Source organism: Phyllostomus discolor, chromosome 3 (genome assembly GCF_004126475.2).
Source record: "Phyllostomus discolor isolate MPI-MPIP mPhyDis1 chromosome 3, mPhyDis1.pri.v3, whole genome shotgun sequence".
NCBI classification, from domain to species: Eukaryota; Metazoa; Chordata; class Mammalia; order Chiroptera; family Phyllostomidae; genus Phyllostomus; species Phyllostomus discolor.
The window spans coordinates 99741342-99759623 of NC_040905.2; the positions used below are offsets into that span (position 1 = coordinate 99741342).

At 34.8% G+C, this 18282-nt stretch overlaps 1 protein-coding gene across 2 annotated transcripts in view; it reads left to right on the forward strand.

The window, feature by feature from the left end:
• The window catches only part of SMG1 (SMG1 nonsense mediated mRNA decay associated PI3K related kinase), a 100492-nt gene that overhangs the window by 37351 nt on the left and 44859 nt on the right, over positions 1–18282 (forward strand). The window contains exons 9-25 of one of the 2 annotated variants that reach the window (XM_028529281.2): positions 40–137; positions 1661–1834; positions 3685–3909; positions 5083–5184; positions 5870–6139; positions 7705–7835; positions 8258–8419; positions 9369–9487; positions 9906–9993; positions 10082–10183; positions 10590–10730; positions 11280–11479; positions 11875–12071; positions 12231–12392; positions 13198–13352; positions 14476–14618; positions 14763–14964. In XM_028529281.2, coding sequence (XP_028385082.1) covers positions 40–137; positions 1661–1834; positions 3685–3909; positions 5083–5184; positions 5870–6139; positions 7705–7835; positions 8258–8419; positions 9369–9487; positions 9906–9993; positions 10082–10183; positions 10590–10730; positions 11280–11479; positions 11875–12071; positions 12231–12392; positions 13198–13352; positions 14476–14618; positions 14763–14964 — 2671 coding nt within the window. Of the gene's footprint in view, positions 1–39; positions 138–1660; positions 1835–3684; positions 3910–5082; positions 5185–5869; positions 6140–7704; positions 7836–8257; positions 8420–9368; positions 9488–9905; positions 9994–10081; positions 10184–10589; positions 10731–11279; positions 11480–11874; positions 12072–12230; positions 12393–13197; positions 13353–14475; positions 14619–14762; positions 14965–18282 lie in introns of those variants that run through there. The other variant, XM_036020884.1, reaches the window with a different exon arrangement.

Sequence of the window (18282 nt, forward strand, 5' to 3'; positions counted from 1 at the left end):
TTTTTTATACTGTTTCGAAATTTCTTTTATGATTCCTAGGATGGTTACAGAGCCTGGAACCATTTTGGGTAGCTGATCTTGCATTTTCTACTACTCTCCTTGGTCAGTTTCTAGAGGACATGGAGGCATATGCTGAGGTGAGTATAGAGAAAAGCAAGTTACTAAAAATAAATAAATAAACCTTAAAGTGTGCTAGATTTGTTTTTAAATAATTTAGATCACCTGACATTTGAGCAGAAATTGTAAGACCATTGCCAACCTTTTATTTAATTTTTTTAGATGTTAGTTTTGAGTTACCAGCAGAATTACCAGAAAGATTCAAAGAAAAATTATAGGTCTAATTTTGGAAAGCTTAGAATGGTCTTGGTAGCTGGTAGTTTTCTGAAGACATTTCTGTAGTTTATTCTTATTTTTGTTACTGAAAGAGTCTTAAGCCCTGGTGTGGTGGCTCAGTTGGGTGGAGTGTCATCTGGTACCCCGAAATTCGATTCCCTGGTAGGAGCATATATGGAAGGCAACTAATATTCTTTCTCTCTCATTAATAAATAAATATCCTTGAGTGAGGATTAAAAAAAAGAATCTTAAAAAGTGAGATGAATTGTTACTGTATAAAAGCCCCTAAAGACTTTACTCTTACATGTATGGAGATCTTGGAACATACTTTGGAGGACAAGACTTGGTTTCTGCCAACTTTTACAGCTATACAAGTACATATGGTAGCTTTAAGGATCCTGATGAAGTTTCTGGTACTGGTCCTTGGCTTTCCTGGTCCTATTGTCATGGCTTAAATATGCCATTTTTTTTTGTCTGAATTTTTATGGGTTTCTTCCCTACTCAGATCTACCACGATTCTTGTTTGGTGTTCAAGGCTCCCATTAAGATTTAGCTTCATCTTTTCTTTGTAACCATGGATACTTCTAGTCAATAAGAATGCACTACTTTTAACCATACCAGTCTACTTGCTCCCTTTCAGAGAAAAGTGAGGAAATATTTTGCTTCCATGTGTTTCTTCACTTCCACAATTAGAATGTTGTTGTTCCCTAGCCCACCTTTAAAGTTGATCTGCCCTTCTGAAGCTAGCCATTGTAGATTATAGAGACTGTCTTCTTCTTGGTATCCATAAGATCTAACTTTCTTCTGTTATTTGGTTGTTTAAGCATAGGTAGTAACATATTAATTCTAGTATCCCATTTTTTGCTAATCTTTTCCTTTTTTTCTGCAACTAGATTATAAAACCGTGAGTCAGATCTTATCATTTTCTCCCACTGATCCTCCCTCCCCACATACACATTCTTTGTGTATATAATGTTGGTGTGGAGTGCTTATTATTGAGTCAGGTAGCTCTAATACCTGGAATGAGATTTTAGCAAACAATTCAGGAATGACAAAAGTGACTGGCTCCATTTATACCTATATAAAACTAGAGTGTTTGTACCAGAATCAATTTTTCACAATACCTATCTGAGTTGGTACAAGAGGTTACTTCCTTAATCTACTCAGATTAATATTGACTTATTTAATTGGAAAATAAAATCTACTTTTACCTTAGATTCATGTTTCCTTTTCTCATAGGCCAAAATACCTTTTTGTTTGTAAAAATCAATTATAAAGTTAATTGAAGTGTTTTACATAAATAAGAATGCTGTAAATTCACTTCTAGGACCTCAGCCATGTGGCCTCTGGAGAGTCAGTGGATGAAGATGTACCTCCTCCTTCAGTGTCTTTACCAAAGCTGGCAGCTCTTCTCAGGGTATTCAGTACTGTAGTGAGGAGCATTGGGGAGCGCTTCAGCCCAATTCGGGGTCCTCCAATTACTGAAGCGTATGTGACAGATGTAAGTGTATTTAGGAGTTCTGAGTATTATTCAAAAATAAAATTATTTTGTGTTGTGAATGCTTCTGTTTATCTGGTAACCGCTATTAACCTTTCATTTGTCTAGCATGTATGTATCTGGCCACTTTCTTGAATAGCTGAAAAATTTGGGAATTTCTATATCCCACCCTACTCCTACTTCCCTTTTTCCCCCCATGAAAAAAAGGCCACTGTGAATTTTTAAATGTCCATGAACTTTTGTATTAGGAGATCCTTTAAAGATCCCATTTATTCTTTTTTAAACATATATTAAAAATCTTTTGCTTTTTAATTATTTTGCTTTTGAATTTGAGTCTTATTTTAGTTTTTCAGCATATTAAGAATAACAGTATAGAGAAAGCCTCAAAAAGTACTTTTATGTGAGCATGACAGGACAAAATAACTTGATAGCCTGACATCAAAGGATATAAAGCTATAAGGACTTAGAGTGTATAGTAATCTGAGACCAATGATAAGATTGCCACACTTCTTCTGGCTGGGCAACTCAGTTGGCTGAATCGCTGTCCTATGCACCAGAAGGTTGTGGGATTGATTCTGGTCAGGGCCCATACCTAGGCTGTGGATTTGATCCCTGGTCAGGGTGTATATAGGAGGCAGCCAATCAGTGTTTCTTTCTCTTCCTTCCTGTCTCTAAAATAAATATGTCCTCAGGGGAGGATTAGAAAAACAAAGGTAGCCACTCTTCTGTTGCCCCCAGCATCAAATGTACTGTATTACAGTTTGGTGAGTGGTTCAGCATAATAGACATCTGAAATGAACCTCCATCATTATACTCTGCTTGAAGAAGAATGGAGAAATGTGTGATACAGTCAACAAACTTAGTCTAAATGATTAAAATTTTACTGTGAGGACAAAAACTTTAGCTTTTGTGAGTATTTGCTTTTGTTAAGCATGTTGCTAGATAAAATGGTACATTAATTGTGTATTTGAGCAGAAATGTCTGATCTTGAAGATCATTAAAACTAGCACGTTGATAGTTTTAATCTGATCAAAATGGTTTAAGATCCTTCTTTTTTTACCACCTCAAAGGTGGTTATTTGATGACTATGTCAATGTTGAAATAAAGACCAGTTAACTCAGATATAAAATGAAAGGAACATAATAGTTTTCCAGGATAGTTATATATTAAATGTATTCTTTCATGAAGTTCTTTTAGGCCTTTTGAACCTATATATAGGTTTAAAAAATCTGTGTGTAGTGGTTGTTGACTATTACAGAAATATTTTAGAGATATCTTTTTGTTAATTTTTCTCCCCAAGTTATCTTTATTAGAAATTTAGTACATTAATACTGATTATTATAATTTAGTGGAGGTTTTGGTTGGGAATTACATGATTTTTATAATCCTCATATAGGTATCATTTGCTATGAAAGAGAATACTGTTAGTTTTCTAAAAGACTGATTGTCCAAAGCCCAAGTGCTAGATTATAGAGAGCTATCCTTTTGGCAGGTTATTTCCATGCTGTTAATACTATTACAGTTCTAAGTTCTGGCATATTTCATAATTGTAAAGATTATGAGCTTCAGACCTTTAGTGATGCTGGGAGCATAGGAAGTGGGTACAATGGAAATAGAGGACTGCAAATTCCATTTCCTGAAACAGTTGTACTTCAGAATTTTTTAAGCAAGATCATTTTTGTGTAGTGTACTAAAGATACCCTTATTACTCACCCTCTGAGAACTAGTATATTAAGAGACTACTGACAAAACAGGCAGTTAATTTCAGTTGAAACTGCGTTAAATAGAAAATTTTTTGCTCTGTGGAAGCATGTGAATTTTTTTAAAAAGCTGCTTGTTTTCCCCATTTGCAGGTTCTGTACAGAGTAATGAGATGTGTGACGGCTGCAAATCAAGTGTTTTTTTCTGAGGCTGTGTTGACAGCTGCTAATGAGTGTGTTGGTGTTTTGCTCGGCAGCTTGGATCCTAGCATGACTATACATTGTGACATGGTCATTACATATGGATTAGATCAACTGGAGAATTGCCAGACTTGTGGTACAGATTATATCATCTCAGTCTTGAATTTACTCACATTGGTATGTGAATTTTTTTTGTTGTTGCTTTTTAATATGTTGGTTTATTTAGGTGCTTAAATTTGCTTTGATTATGGATGAAATTAAGGCCTTGGTTGTTTTGGGACTTTTTTGAGCACATTAATCTTATTTATATAATCTAGTTTGCTTCTGCAAACTAGTATCTATTTACTTTTAGTGTTTGGAGGCTTATCTCAGTGTAGATGTACTAGGGATTTTTTGTTTTGTTTTGTTTTTTGATGAAACACTATCCTTTACATGAGACCACCTAATACTGCTGACAAATACCGTATAAGAGAAGGTATTTTGAAAGATCCTGTTACGTTTGGTTTCCCACATGAAACTTCTGTTATAGTTTTTATCTTTAACCATAAATATTCCTCTTCAGCCTTTTATTTAGACACTTTTATGCATATTTAAAAAATAGAACAGTATAAGGAATCCCTGCTTACTTGATACATTTGACTCATCTAGGCCTCTGGCCCACCCACGCCCTCCTTGCTGTTCCTCCATCCCCACTGGGATTATTTTAAAGCAAATTTTAGATGATATTCTACTGAACATTTCTACCGAAGTTACACTTCCCTTTGCCAGTGTAAAACAAATACCTGTGTTTAAGTTTAAATTTAAAGTACATTATGTAAACATACAGCTTCTTTTTTTCAAATTAATGGACTTCTTTCAGAGGAGTTTTGATTTACAGAAAAATTGAGCGGAAAGTACAGTGTTCTCATATATCCTCTTCTCCAAATAGTTTTCCCTGTTTATTAACATCTTGGTTTAGTATGGTAGTCATTACAATTGATGAGCCGAACTAACACATTATTATTAGTTAAAATTCATAGTTTACTTCAGGGTTCATTCTTTGTACAGTATATGGGTTTCGACAAATGTATAGTGCCATATATTTACCATTACAGTATCATACAGAATAGTTTTCACTGCTTTAAAAATCTCATGTGCTCCACCTGCTCGTCTCTTCCTTCCCCTTGAGCCTCTGGCAGCCACCAATATTTTTACTGTCTCCATAGTTTTGTGTTTTCCAGAACATCATAGTTGAAATCATAATATGAAGCCTTTTCAGATTGGCTCCTTTCACTTAAGAATATGCATTTTAGGTTCTTTGATGTCATTTTGTGACTTGATAGCTCATTTCTTTTTATTTTATTCTCTTAGATTGTTGAACAGATAAATACAAAATTGCCATCATCATTTGTAGAAAAACTGTTTATACCATCATCTAAACTACTGTTTTTGCGTTACCATAAAGAAAAAGAGGTAAGTGACAGATACGTTCATAAATACTCTTGGTAACTTAGGTCATTGAAGTTTGACTTACATTGTTTAGTAGACTACATAAATGAAATGATAAATACTCAATTTAGAATGTAGTAATTATAATTATTGCTTTAACTTGATATTTGTAGATTACCATATTATATACCTTGGTGAATGAATGCCAAATATTCTTTTCAGATTTTCATTATTTGTCTTTATTAAATTTGTTCAGAACTAATATATATGTTATAAACAAAACTTTATTATTAGTTTTTCAACTGACTCCATGTCTAAACCACTAGAGATTTTCTAAGTAGATGTAGGGAAATCAATAAACTGTTGTTTGAATATATGTTTTGATGCTGGCTTTTTTTTTTAATGTCCTTTTAAGAAATTTCATATGGTCAGGTTTTAATTTAGAGTTTCCTTTCTTTATAATAGTGGTTTGTAGATTTTAAAAAACTTACTGATATGTGTAGGTTCCCAAAAGGTTGGATTTTTTAAAATTAAGATCTTTAATGTTCTATATAGTGATTTTTATCAATCTTAAATGTCCTATACAGTGATTTTATCAATCTTAAATTGATCTGCGTCATCACCATATGTAGATACAAATTTATTTTTCATATAATTATAGAAGATGTGTTTCCTATTGACTTACTACTTTCCTCATTCTCTGTTTAAGGTTGTTGCTGCAGCCCACGCTGTTTATCAAGCAGTGCTGAGCCTAAAAAATATTCCTGTTTTGGAGACTGCCTATAAATTAATTTTGGGAGAAATGACTTGTGCCCTAAACAGCCTGCTACATAGTCTACAACTTCCTGATGCCTGTTCTGAAATAAAACATGAGGCTTTTAAGAATCATGTATTCAATGTAGATAATGCAAAATTTGTAGTTATATTTGACCTCAGTGCCCTGACTACAATTGGAAATGCCAAAAACTCACTAATTGGGGTGAGTCTTTATGTGTAATCACTTTGTTTTATTCACATTGAAGCCTCTTCTCACTGCATATATATGTGTATTTCAGTTATTGTCATGCCAGTGCAGCTGCAGAATCCCTGTAGAACAAATGGCCATATTTAGGAAGGCAGTTATGCTCAGCACTATGCCGCCAACGCCAACAAAATGGCCATATTTAGGACATGCCTGAATAATTTGACAGTAATATTTTGTTACCATTATGTTTAGCTTTCTCCTTCCTTGACATCCATTCTTTGATAAGATTTTTCAAATATTTTATTAAAAATTTTTTTAAGTGAATTTCTCCTATTTACTTGAACATGCTTATAGAAAATTTCTCAGTGTTTTCCACAGCTCAAATCTGTATAGTTCTTTAAATTGCAGCCCCTTCCTTCCCTGGTACTTTTCTCCCCTTCTTTACTAAAATTAGTGCTTATATATGGTCTTACTTTTTGACTGCTCACTTTCCTAGGAACATTCATATATGATTTCTGTAGAGAAAGATAGTGATTTCTTTCCTCTAAGAAATTTGAAGTGACCCTTTTTCAAATTTATAATTATTGCTGTGGTTTGTATATTTCCTTCTCCTAGTAAACCTTGCAGGATTGAGAAAACATTATTTCTAATATAGAGTAATGGCATATACCTAAGAGGTTACGCTTTCTATGAGAAAATGGAGGGGAAAATCAAGATTTGATTTGTACTTGCATGTACTTCATATTGTTAGGTCAGATTGCCTTGTAACACTCAATAGCTGTTCCTTCCCGTGCTGCTAGTTATAACTTCAGTAGACTCTTCCTTTCTTTACAGCCTAAAATTTGATTGCTGAGGAATTCACATTGTATACAGATTTGAGGAGGTTTATGTCCTGTGCTCTGGGCATAGAAGGGGGGATGGGTGGGGGAGGGCTGGAACCCTCAAGTGGAATGGAGTATTTTATCATGTAAAAGGAAAAGGGAAGGATGGAACAGGCTTAGAGTGGCAGTATTTTTCTTTCTCATTGGACAGGGTACTTTGCTATTTGCAATATATGAAAAATTGAGGAAATAACTACACTAAAGGGTTATGTTTAGGCCAGGGATCTGTAAACTGCAGCCCATGGGCCAAATTCAGCCCACTGCCTATTGTGATCTCTTTTAAAAAAAAATCCTTTATCAAGGTGTAATTTATACACCATACAATTTCCATATATATAGAAGTAAATGATTTATAGTATATTCACAGAATGGTAACCGTCACCAGTCACCTGTTTTTGTAAGAAAAGTTCTGTTGGAACATAGCTGCTCATTTGTGTTGTCTGTGGCTGTTTTCTTACTGTAGCAGCAAAGTTGAGGACATTGCAACAGATGTCATATGGCCCACAGAGTCTAAGATTTTTACTGTTCACAAAAAGTGTTTGCTAACCCCTTATTCAGTATACTAGATTGTTTCCAAATTTAAATGTCATTTTAATTTTATAAAATGTATAGACATACTTATTTTGAAGGATGAACTCTTTGTATGCTCATATACATATTAGAAGAGCCAAACATTTACTTTCTCTTGTTAATCATCAGATGTGGGCACTATCTCCAACTGTCTTTGCACTCCTGAGTAAGAATCTGATGATTGTGCATGGTGACCTGGCTGCTCACTTCCCTGCCATTCAGTATGCAGTGCTTTACACTTTGTATTCTCATTGTACCAGGTACTGTATTTACAAACATTCCTTAAAAATTTTTTTTAAATGTAAAGGTATTTTAAAAATCTCTGTGTTGAGCCCTGACCAGTATGGCTCGGCTGGTTGGAGCATTGTCTTGTAAACTGAACAGCCGCAGGTTTGCTTCCCAGGCAGGGCACATGCCTAGGTTGAGGGTTTGGTCCTGGTTGGGGAGCATGTGAGAGGCAACTTGATCGATGTTTCTCTCTCACATTAATGTCTCTCTCTCCCTCCCTCCCTCCCTCCCTCTCCCTCTCTCTCTCTCTCTCTCTCTCATCCCTTCCCCTCTCTAAAATCCATAAGCATGTCCTTGGGTGAGGACTTAAAAATATATATATGTTGATTTAACTTTGGAAATGCTTTTTTAGAAAAATTAGATATGAAAAGATGATCTGAACTTTGTCTTCCAGGCATGATCACTTTATATCTAGTAGTCTTAGTTCATCGTCCCCGTCTTTGTTTGATGGAGCCGTGATTAGTACTGTCACTACAGCTACAAAGAAACATTTTTCAATTATATTAAATCTCCTGGGAATATTGCTTAAGAAAGATAATCTTAACCAGGACACAAGGTAACTGAGTAATATTGTATATTAACACTTAACTTTTATTAATTTGATTTTATGATTTGAGAATAAGCAATGAAAATTATTGAGTTGAGGTAGAGCAATGTCTTATGAAACTTTTTAAAATTTGGTTTTATTGTTTAGTCTAAGATTTCTTACTCTTTTTCAAAAGCATTATGTGAAACACTGTCCACCCCAATGTTTTATGGGAGAATGTATTCATTGGGTTGGCCAAAAAGTCCATTTAGTGTTTTGTTTTGTTTTGTTTTTTAATTTTAAAAAGACATGTTTTTCATTTTTACCAGTAACTATTGATTTGGATACTTTGAGTATGTAGATTACCTCCCGCTCTTAGCTTCCAGTGGGTACAGGCCAGGGGTGCTGCTAACCATCTTCCAATGCATAAGACATCCCCACAGCAGAGAATTATCTGGCCAAAACATCAGTAGTGCCAAAAAACTTCACAAACCACTTTTGACATGTTCAGTCAGTCACAGCACCTTCTCCACATACTACATAAATCTTTTTTTTTGCATTTCAGTTGAGTTTTTACCTTTCTTAAAATAATAAAGCATAATACACTGAACATGTTGTGTACCTTCTTCTATCTTCAATATTAAAATGGCTGCACAAATATTCACCAATTTGATTTTTTTTAAATGCATGCTGATATTGTTACCTGTCATAATACAGTCTAACAAAATTGTCTCTAATGAAGTTAAAGACAACTAAGCACTACCAGAGCCATCATAGGAAAAAAAAAACTAAACAAACTTTTTAGCCAACCTAATATTTAGATTTTCAAAAGACACAGTTTTTGACAAGGGAATTTCTATAATTTCAATTTTTGTTTCTTACTGCTTGAGATATTTAAAAAACCAAAACAAAACTAAGAAGAGATTTTTAAAATTGATTTTGTTGTTTGAATGTAAAATCACTATATTTTGTGTTTCAGGAAACTGTTAATGACTTGGGCTTTGGAAGTGGCTGTTTTAATGAAGAAGTCTGAAACATATGCACCTTTATTCTCTCTTCCATCTTTCCATAAATTTTGCAAAGGCCTTTTAGCCAACAGTAAGTTTGTGTAATTATTTAATTTTGTTCACTCTTAAAAAAGGGATCATTGGTAGTAGGAGAAAATCACTTGAGTACTTCTATGACCTGAAATGAATAATTCCCATTTTGATGAGAGAGATATATAATCTGTCTTAATTTTTTTATTCTTACTATGTTAAAAATAAGTAGTTTTAAGTGACTGTCACATTTTAAAATTTAGGTGAATGTGCCATGTGTCATGTGCTTTTAAAATTTCCCTCAGAGAAAGTTTTGTGTAAAGATTAGTCACTTTAAGTGGACTTTGTTGAATATGTCATTTTCCCAAACAATGTCAGAATCCCTGGCAGGGGCAGAGCCTGCTCTGAAGTAGGTGCTCACTGTTGAGTGTCAGAAAATTATTACATACTGGTATGTAATAACTCTTAATTTTTAATAGCTCTTGTCGAAGATGTAAATATCTGTCTGCAAGCGTGCAGCAGTCTACACACGTTGTCCTCTTCCTTGCCAGATGACCTTTTACAGAGGTATGGACTAAAGATCCTATCTTTTAACTCTAGCTCTAAAAACTTGGAAATGTTACTATACCTATATTACCTATTTCATTTTTTGTAGATGTGTTGATGTTTGCCGTGTTCAGCTGGTTCACAGTGGGACTCGTATTCGACAGGCATTTGGAAAGCTCTTGAAGTCAATTCCTTTAGATGTTGTCCTGAGGTATAACAGTTGTGTTGGGGCAAAAACATTCCACTGTGTTTTCACTGCCTAGCCTAGTTTAGGAAAAGACAGATCACTTATTAATGAATTAATGTCACATCTTGTATGGCGTTTCTCAGTGATTGAAGAGAAATAAGCTTATGGTTAATTAGTATAATTCATGTAGCCCCAAAATGTGTTTCTTAGTTCAGTTATTTGAAAAACTAAACTCTGATTGTTTATTTGAATTTGGGAGCTTTAAGAACCTGAAATTTCAAAGTTGAAATAATGTTCTGTCTGTTTTAAAGCCTTAATTTTATTTTTTTTACTTCCAAATTTAGTTAGCAGGAAAATAGCCTATTTATAGTATGTACTAACCTTTTAAATACAACATTTTGTATTGACAGTAACTATTTTCTGTCTACAGCAATAACAATCACACAGAAATTCAAGAAATTTCTTTAGCATTGAGAAGTCACATGAGTAAAGCACCAAGTAACACATTCCACCCACAAGATTTCTCTGATGTTATTAGTTTTATTTTATATGGGAACTCTCATAGAACAGGGTAAGACATTTCTTTGACTCTTTAATTGGGAAAAGTAACATATACTTGAATATATTGGTCCTATACCTGCTTTTGAGGAGTGGTGGCGTAGAAAGTAATATTCTTCTTTAAATAGGTTAGTTTAGTTTTTAGTAGGAACCATTGCTTTGAAGATAACATCTGAGGACAGAAAAATGGCCTTTGGAAGTGAGTGATGAAATGCAGTTGACAGTTAACTGATCCGATCTTGTCATCAATACTTTGGGGAAGGGTCTGTGGCATAGACATTTTGGAGATGCTTAGTTGGAGTGGATGTTTTAGTCTGATAGCCAAATTATCCTGAGTCATTTACCTTAATAATTTGTCCATACCATACCCCATCCTGTTCTAACTGTAACAGACCTCCTCAGAATGAGTGGTGGGGGTTTAATGCTTTTCTTAGATTTATAGGTTTTGCCTTTTTGGAGTAGGAAAAATTGTAGTTCCCTACTTCCATTCCTCTTGCAATTTTTATTATTTTATTAAAATGAAGTCATTATTGTCTGTTAAATATGAAACTACTTTTCCCAGGAAGGACAATTGGTTAGAAAGATTGTTCTATAGCTGCCAGAGACTGGATAAGCGTGACCAAACAACAATTCCCCGCAATCTTCTAAAGACAGATGCCATCCTTTGGCAGTGGGCTATTTGGGAAGCAGCACAGTTCACTGTCCTTTCTAAGTTGAGAACTCCACTGGGCAGAGCTCAAGATACCTTCCAGACAATTGAAGGTAATCAATTCTGGTGCTTTTCCAAACATTGTGATGTAAATACTTTCAAGCCTTATATTGAGCAGTTTGTCTGTTAAAACAAAAATTTGAAAGCATAATTTTTCCCTGAATATTTTATCACTTAATCTTTTAGATATGGTTAGAATAAGTTTTTGTTGAATAATTGTGTTGGCAACAGCATGGCTGTCTCTCTTCGTTTAAAAATTTAAGGGATTTGTATGGAGAAAACATTTTTTGCCGCTGAAATGAAAAATCTTTTATATTGAGAGTTTTGTTTTTAAATGATGGCTGTACAGAAGAACCTTGATAAATGTGAAATTTGTGAAATTATCTCTAAGTACTTCTGCATTTTTTAAAGATTTCTTTTAAATTTGGAATGTTCTCTTTGCTTTTAGGTATCATTAGAAGTCTTGCAGCTCACACGTTAAACCCGGATCAAGATGTTAGTCAGTGGACAACTGCAGACAATGATGAAGGCCACAGTAGCAACCAGCTTCGACTTGTTCTTCTTCTGCAATATCTGGAAAATCTGGAGAAGCTGATGTATAATGCATATGAGGGATGTGCCAATGCATTAACATCCCCTCCCAAGGTTGGTTTTGGTGGGCTCAGTGTTGCTTGGAGCAGTGTTTTATGGTAAATTTGGTGGTGTGTATAGAGCCGACATCAAAGTAGACTTGTGTGTTTGTTGTATGTGTATTGGAGTCATCAATACCTATAATTTGAACCTGTTTTTTTCTTTATTCTAAAGGTCATTAGAACTTTTTTCTATACCAATCGCCAAACTTGTCAAGACTGGCTGACTCGGATTCGACTCTCCATAATGAGGGTTGGATTGTTGGCAGGCCAGCCTGCTGTGACAGTGAGACATGGCTTTGACTTACTTACGGAAATGAAGACAAATCTATCTCAGGTACACTGCTGTGTTTGCAGATAATTATAAATCTGTTGATTAGTAAAACTGGGATTTAATATCCTTGCTATTATTTAATCTCTGGGTAAAATAAATGAAAACTTTAATTCATTTTCAAAGCTTTTGATCTGTTATTTTATAAAAGCAAAAACTTCCAAAGCCACTTACTCATATTTTGTATTTAGAACTTGTCAAAATATGTATTGCTTATACTTAAGGTTGGAACATTAAAGGTAATTCTAAGAAATTTATAGAAGAAATTATTCTTATAATTTGTAATGGCAGTTGTAAAATGCATAGGGAAATACATGTAAATTATGATAAGTGCAGAAGTATATATAATAATGTTGTAACGTATGAGAAAAGTGCTAGCTTGTAAGTGGGCTCAATAAGTGGGATCCGAAAATAACAAATGTTTGCTAATTACAGTAATGCCAGGCAATATTCAGAGATATGACATTAATCATCTTTTTATTCGTGTTTATTTATATTTAATTTTTCTTTATATTTACTTTATGTGTTACTCCTATACATGCCACAGTTAAAATGCTGGGGGACCTTTTACTTTGTAAAGATTAACACCCATGAACTGTTAGGGTTCTGTCAGCCATACTTTGTAGCTACATTATACATGACATTTTAAGAATTCTAAGGTGAATAATTTAATATTATTGTTGCAAAAATAAAATACTGTTGTTGCAAAAATAGTAAGTACATTTGACTTTAAATAGGCTTTCACGTGATTAGTAGTTGAATTTTAATGGTATTGATGTCTGAGGTTAATATTTCTGAGGTCCATTTTCAGGGGAATGAATTAGAAGTAACCATCATGATGGTGGTAGAAGCACTATGTGAACTGCATTGTCCTGAAGCTATACAGGGAATTGCTGTCTGGTCATCTTCCATTGTTGGGAAAAATCTTCTCTGGATTAACTCAGTGGCCCAACAAGCTGAAGGGAGGTAAGTTAGAAGGAAGGAAATGGGTAATAGAATTTCTTTACGTTTAGGTCATTTTTACTGTTGGCTAACATTGTATTTAAATGCTAAAACAGCTTTGTTCCATTTTAGTAATTGGAGTTTGCTATATATTATTTTACTAAGACACATGTTCAGTCTGTTCTTTAGTAGCAAAACTTGGGTATCTTTTTTATTTATGAATTAGTAGGAAATCTTCCTTAAAACAAGATCTGCCAGTTACTTGATTTAAAAATACTTTTAAACTTGATCCTTAATTGATAACCTTTCAAATCAGAGTCTGGTACAAATTTCCCTCTTTGGCTAAAGTAATTGCTCATTAGCCCTGTACACTCAACATTCAGACTCATTTGATTCCTCTAGGTAAATGAGCATGTACCATAATAGTCTCTGCACATTGATGTAAGTTTTATCAAGTCTGTAAAATGCAGAAAAAGATAAGAGAACTGCTCATAATTCCATCTCCTAGTTATAACTGTAGTTTTGGTATATATGCCTTTCTAGTTCGATTGTCTTCTCATGTAAGCCACATGATTTGCTTTTTTTTATTTTTTAAAATTTTATTTGTTTATTTTTAGAGAGGGGAGGGAGACAGAGAGAGAGAGAGAGAGAGAGAGAGAGAGGGAGAGAGAAACATCAATGTGCAGTTGCTGGGGGTTATGGCCTGCGACCCAGGCATGTACCCTGGTTGGGAATCTGTGAAATTTTAATATACACCAAATTGTTGATGCTATTTAATTTTTTATTTGTAATTTATTTTAAATGTTTATGGTATTTTTGATACCCAAAAGTTTCAAGTTATTGTGCCATTAAATCTGTTACTTTTTATGGATTCTTGTATTTATTTGTTTATTTAACCTTTGCACACGTTTGAGGTCAGATACTTACCCCAGTGTTTTTCATTAGTTATTTTTTGCTGTCTTTACTTTCAGGATAACAGTGTTGCTTATATTCATTTGTTATGAGGAAGAGATTTCATTTTCTGTATGCCCAACCCCATGCAAAATAATTGTCTAGCTTAGTTTACTGAGTGATTCAGTCTTTCAGGTTTTTCATGGATGTGAATATGTGAATAATTAAAAAATAAGACTTTCAATTTGTGTCGAAGGTTTGAAAAGGCCTCTATGGAGTACCAGGAGCATCTGTGTGCCATGACAGGCGTTGATTGCTGCATCTCTGGTTTTGACAAATCTGTTCTTATGTTGGCCAATGCTGGGCGAAATAGTGCCAGCCCCAAACATTCTCTGAATGGTGAGCATTCAGCATTTAAATAAAAAGTAGTGGTCAAATAGTTTGTACTAATGAACTTACTGTATATTTTTAGATTTCTGCACTCTTTGAAATATTTAAAACTGCTTTGCATATCTCTCTATTTTATAAAATACTTCTACTCAGGTGACTCCCGAAAGACTGTGTTGTCCAAACCAACAGACTCTTCCCCAGAGGTTATAAATTATTTGGGAAATAAAGCATGTGAGTGCTACATTTCAATTGCTGATTGGGCTGCTGTACAGGAATGGCAGAATGCTATCCACGACTTGAAAAAGAGTACCAGCAGTACTTCTCTCAACCTAAAAGCTGATTTCAACTATATAAAGTAAGGATTTTTTGTCATCATAAATTGTGATACTTAACTCGATTAAACAAATTTTTAGTAACTTTAAAGACTTCTTCTGTGGCTGAAAAATATTGAAATTGGTCATATCTACTATTGCAAGATGGTTGTAGTTCTAATAATACTGCATTCTAAAAATGACTATAGTGAGAAACCATAGATATGATGAGGATCTTCACTCTATGTGAAAACAATTGTTGAAGTAGTTATTTGGTATGATTATCAGAGCCTATTCTAAAACAAAAATAAACATACGGTAGTCCCCCCGCTTATCCACAGGGAATATGTCCAAGAATCCCAGTGGGTGCCTGAAACTACAGATAGTACCAAACCTTGTATATACTATGTTTTTCTTATACACACCCATGATAAAGATAAATTAGGCATAGTAAGAGATTAACAACAAAATAAAATAGAACAATTATAATAAGGACACTACAATGAAAGTTATGTGAATGTAGTGTGACCCTGTCACTCATAACCAATCTGATAACCTACTGATAACTGAGACGGCTACTAAGTGCACATGGGCAGGTATTATGTGCAGTGTGAATATCTGGACAAAGGGGTGATTCTCATCCTAAGTGGGATGGTTTCAGATTTCATCATACTGCTGTGAACAGTGTACAGTTTAAAACTTATGAATTGTCTATTTCTGGAATTTTCCATATAACATTTTTTGATTACTGTTGACCGTGAGTAACTGAAACCATGGAAAGTGAAATGGCAAATGGCAGGGGGACTACTAGAATAGTAAATTTGTCACACTTTAGAAAGGATCACATTTGATGGTGTTTCTAAATTAGATTTGAATACAGTGAGTTCTCACTTAACATCATTGATAGGTTCTTGGAAACTGACTTTTAAGTGAGACATCATATATCAAAATGAATTTTGTCATATGCTAATTGATATAAGCAAGAGTTAAGTTTCTGTGGTGTATTCCTGGTCACGAAACCATCAAACTACTAAATAAAGACCCTAAACATGTCTAATATTAAACATTGAAATAGATGTGAGCTATGAATTTATGAAAGGTTAATGAAAACAAGTAAAAACAAGTAATAAAAAGTGTGAAAAGGACTGTGGCCCCTAATAAGATAGAAAATCTTAGGTAGAATTTGAACAGGAGGAGCATATTGATCTGTCTTAGTGTTGTGTTGTGAACAGACTGGAGGTGTTGGGGGCAAGGGTAGAAGCATGTAGACCATTAATTTGTGGGGATGTAGGTAAAGGGAGGAGGAAACATACTATTAATTGAAGTAGAAGCACACAGAATAATGAAGCATGTTTAAGGCGCTTGTGAAACATGCAGATGAGATTGTTTAGTATGTATTTGGGTTGGCCAGAAAGTCTGTATGTTTTTTTCTGTAAAATAAAAGATACATTTTTTCATTTTCACCAATAACTTTATTGATTTGGATATTTTGAGTGTGTCACCTGTTTTCCACATAATATAACATTGATTTTCCTCCATTAATGTCTCAATTTGATCACTTTCAACTTCAGTGGGTCTACCCAACTGTGGAGCATTGTCCTGAGAGAAATCAGCATGAAACTTTGCAAATTGCTTTTGACACCTTCAGTCATTCACAGCACCTTCTCCATACACTGCACAATTTTTTGTGTGTGTTTCAGCTGAGTTTTTACCTTTCTTGAAATAATAAAAGCATAATAATGCTAAAATGTATATTTTCTTCCACCTTCAATATTAAAATGGCTGCAAAAAACTCACTAATTTTTGATAACTTTATTTTTTAATGCACACTGGTATGACATCTGTCAATACAGTCTAACAAAATTGTCTTAAGTGGGTGGAGGGATTGAGCAAAAAGGAAAAAGGACTCATGGACAATAGTGTGGTGGTTGCTGCAGGGAGGGGTGTCTAAGGGGACTAAATGGTAATGGGAAAAAGTACAATAAAGATTAAATTTTTAAAAATTGTTTTGAATGAAGTTAAAGACAACTCAGCACTACTAGAACCATCTTATGGAATAAAAACAAATGAACCTTTTGGCCAACCCAGTAGTTAAGAATTGGATTTGGAGCTAAGGAGGAAAGTCTAAGCTAGAGATTTGGGGATCATTACTATATAGGCAGTAATTAAATGCTTGACTCTATACTCTTAAGCCTTTGTAAGCCACCAACCACAGATAAGGCTCTGGAGAAGAGTGAGTGAAAAGGAAAGAGGGTCAAGGTCAGAATCCTTTTGAGCATCTGTTAAGGAATAGGAGAAGGAGTCATTGAAGAAAACACAAGGATGTTGAGAAAGGAAGTGTTGGAGATGTAGGAGAGCCAGACTGGAGTAGTCAGCCTTGTCAGGAACCCCAGACTGCAAGCAAGAACTTTGTAGAGAGAGGAGCAGCCAGGTCAAATACTGTTGTTGAGTGGTAGAAAAACTTGGAAAGGAAAAGCTTTAGTTAGGCTAATTGGGTTCCTTGAAGTGAAGAGGAAGAAGCTGGGCTGAAAGAGAGTATCATGTGTTCAAATATTGGTGAGATCAGGTGTTCTTTCAGACAAAGGGGGAGGAGCCACTAGAAAGCAGTTGAAGAAACAGGATAAAGACCATTGACTTGAAGGATGAACCACCAAATTCCACCTTTTCTGTGCCTCAAGGAAAGCAGTTAAAGTTAGATATAGATGCTCTTGGGAGTGTATAGTGGGTTGGGGTAAGGGTAGAGGAAACTAAAGCCTGGGGTTTTTGTCCTGTCATGTCCTGTCAGTTATTAGTGGGAAGTGTGAGGGCAATGTAGAGTGTAGTGGGCACAGAGGGAACCTGCCACTGGAGAAGATTGACCCTGTAGTGCCAGAAAAGGTGTTTTAGTCTATAAACCTTGACAGTTCATCAGCCATACAGCTCACCTAAGAGGCTGGTGGTTGCGTTGAGCCAGGCATGGGGCATATTAATGTGGAAGCAGGTATAGTCAAGTAATGTCCACTTACATTGCTGGATTCAGCCTGAGATGTTAAGGGGGATGGTACAGTGAGGGGGACAGGAAAAGATGAGAGATTAATGGGAAAGAGAGATGGAGCAACTTGACTAAAGTTGTTATTCTGGCTGAGAATAACTATAATAGGAATGGGAACAGGGTCGTCAGGAATTTGAAAGTAGTGAAGAGCTAGGAGTATGAGGCCCCTCATCTTGGCATTGATGATCCAGGATTATAGGAGGGAGTTTCTGAGGTGTTGCCATTTTCAGATAAGGTGAGGGAATAGAAAAGAATTTATTGAAAGAAGAGAAATAGGTTCCATGAAAGGTAGTGCAAAAGGTAGAGAGGAAGAGGGTTAGCAGTGAATGAA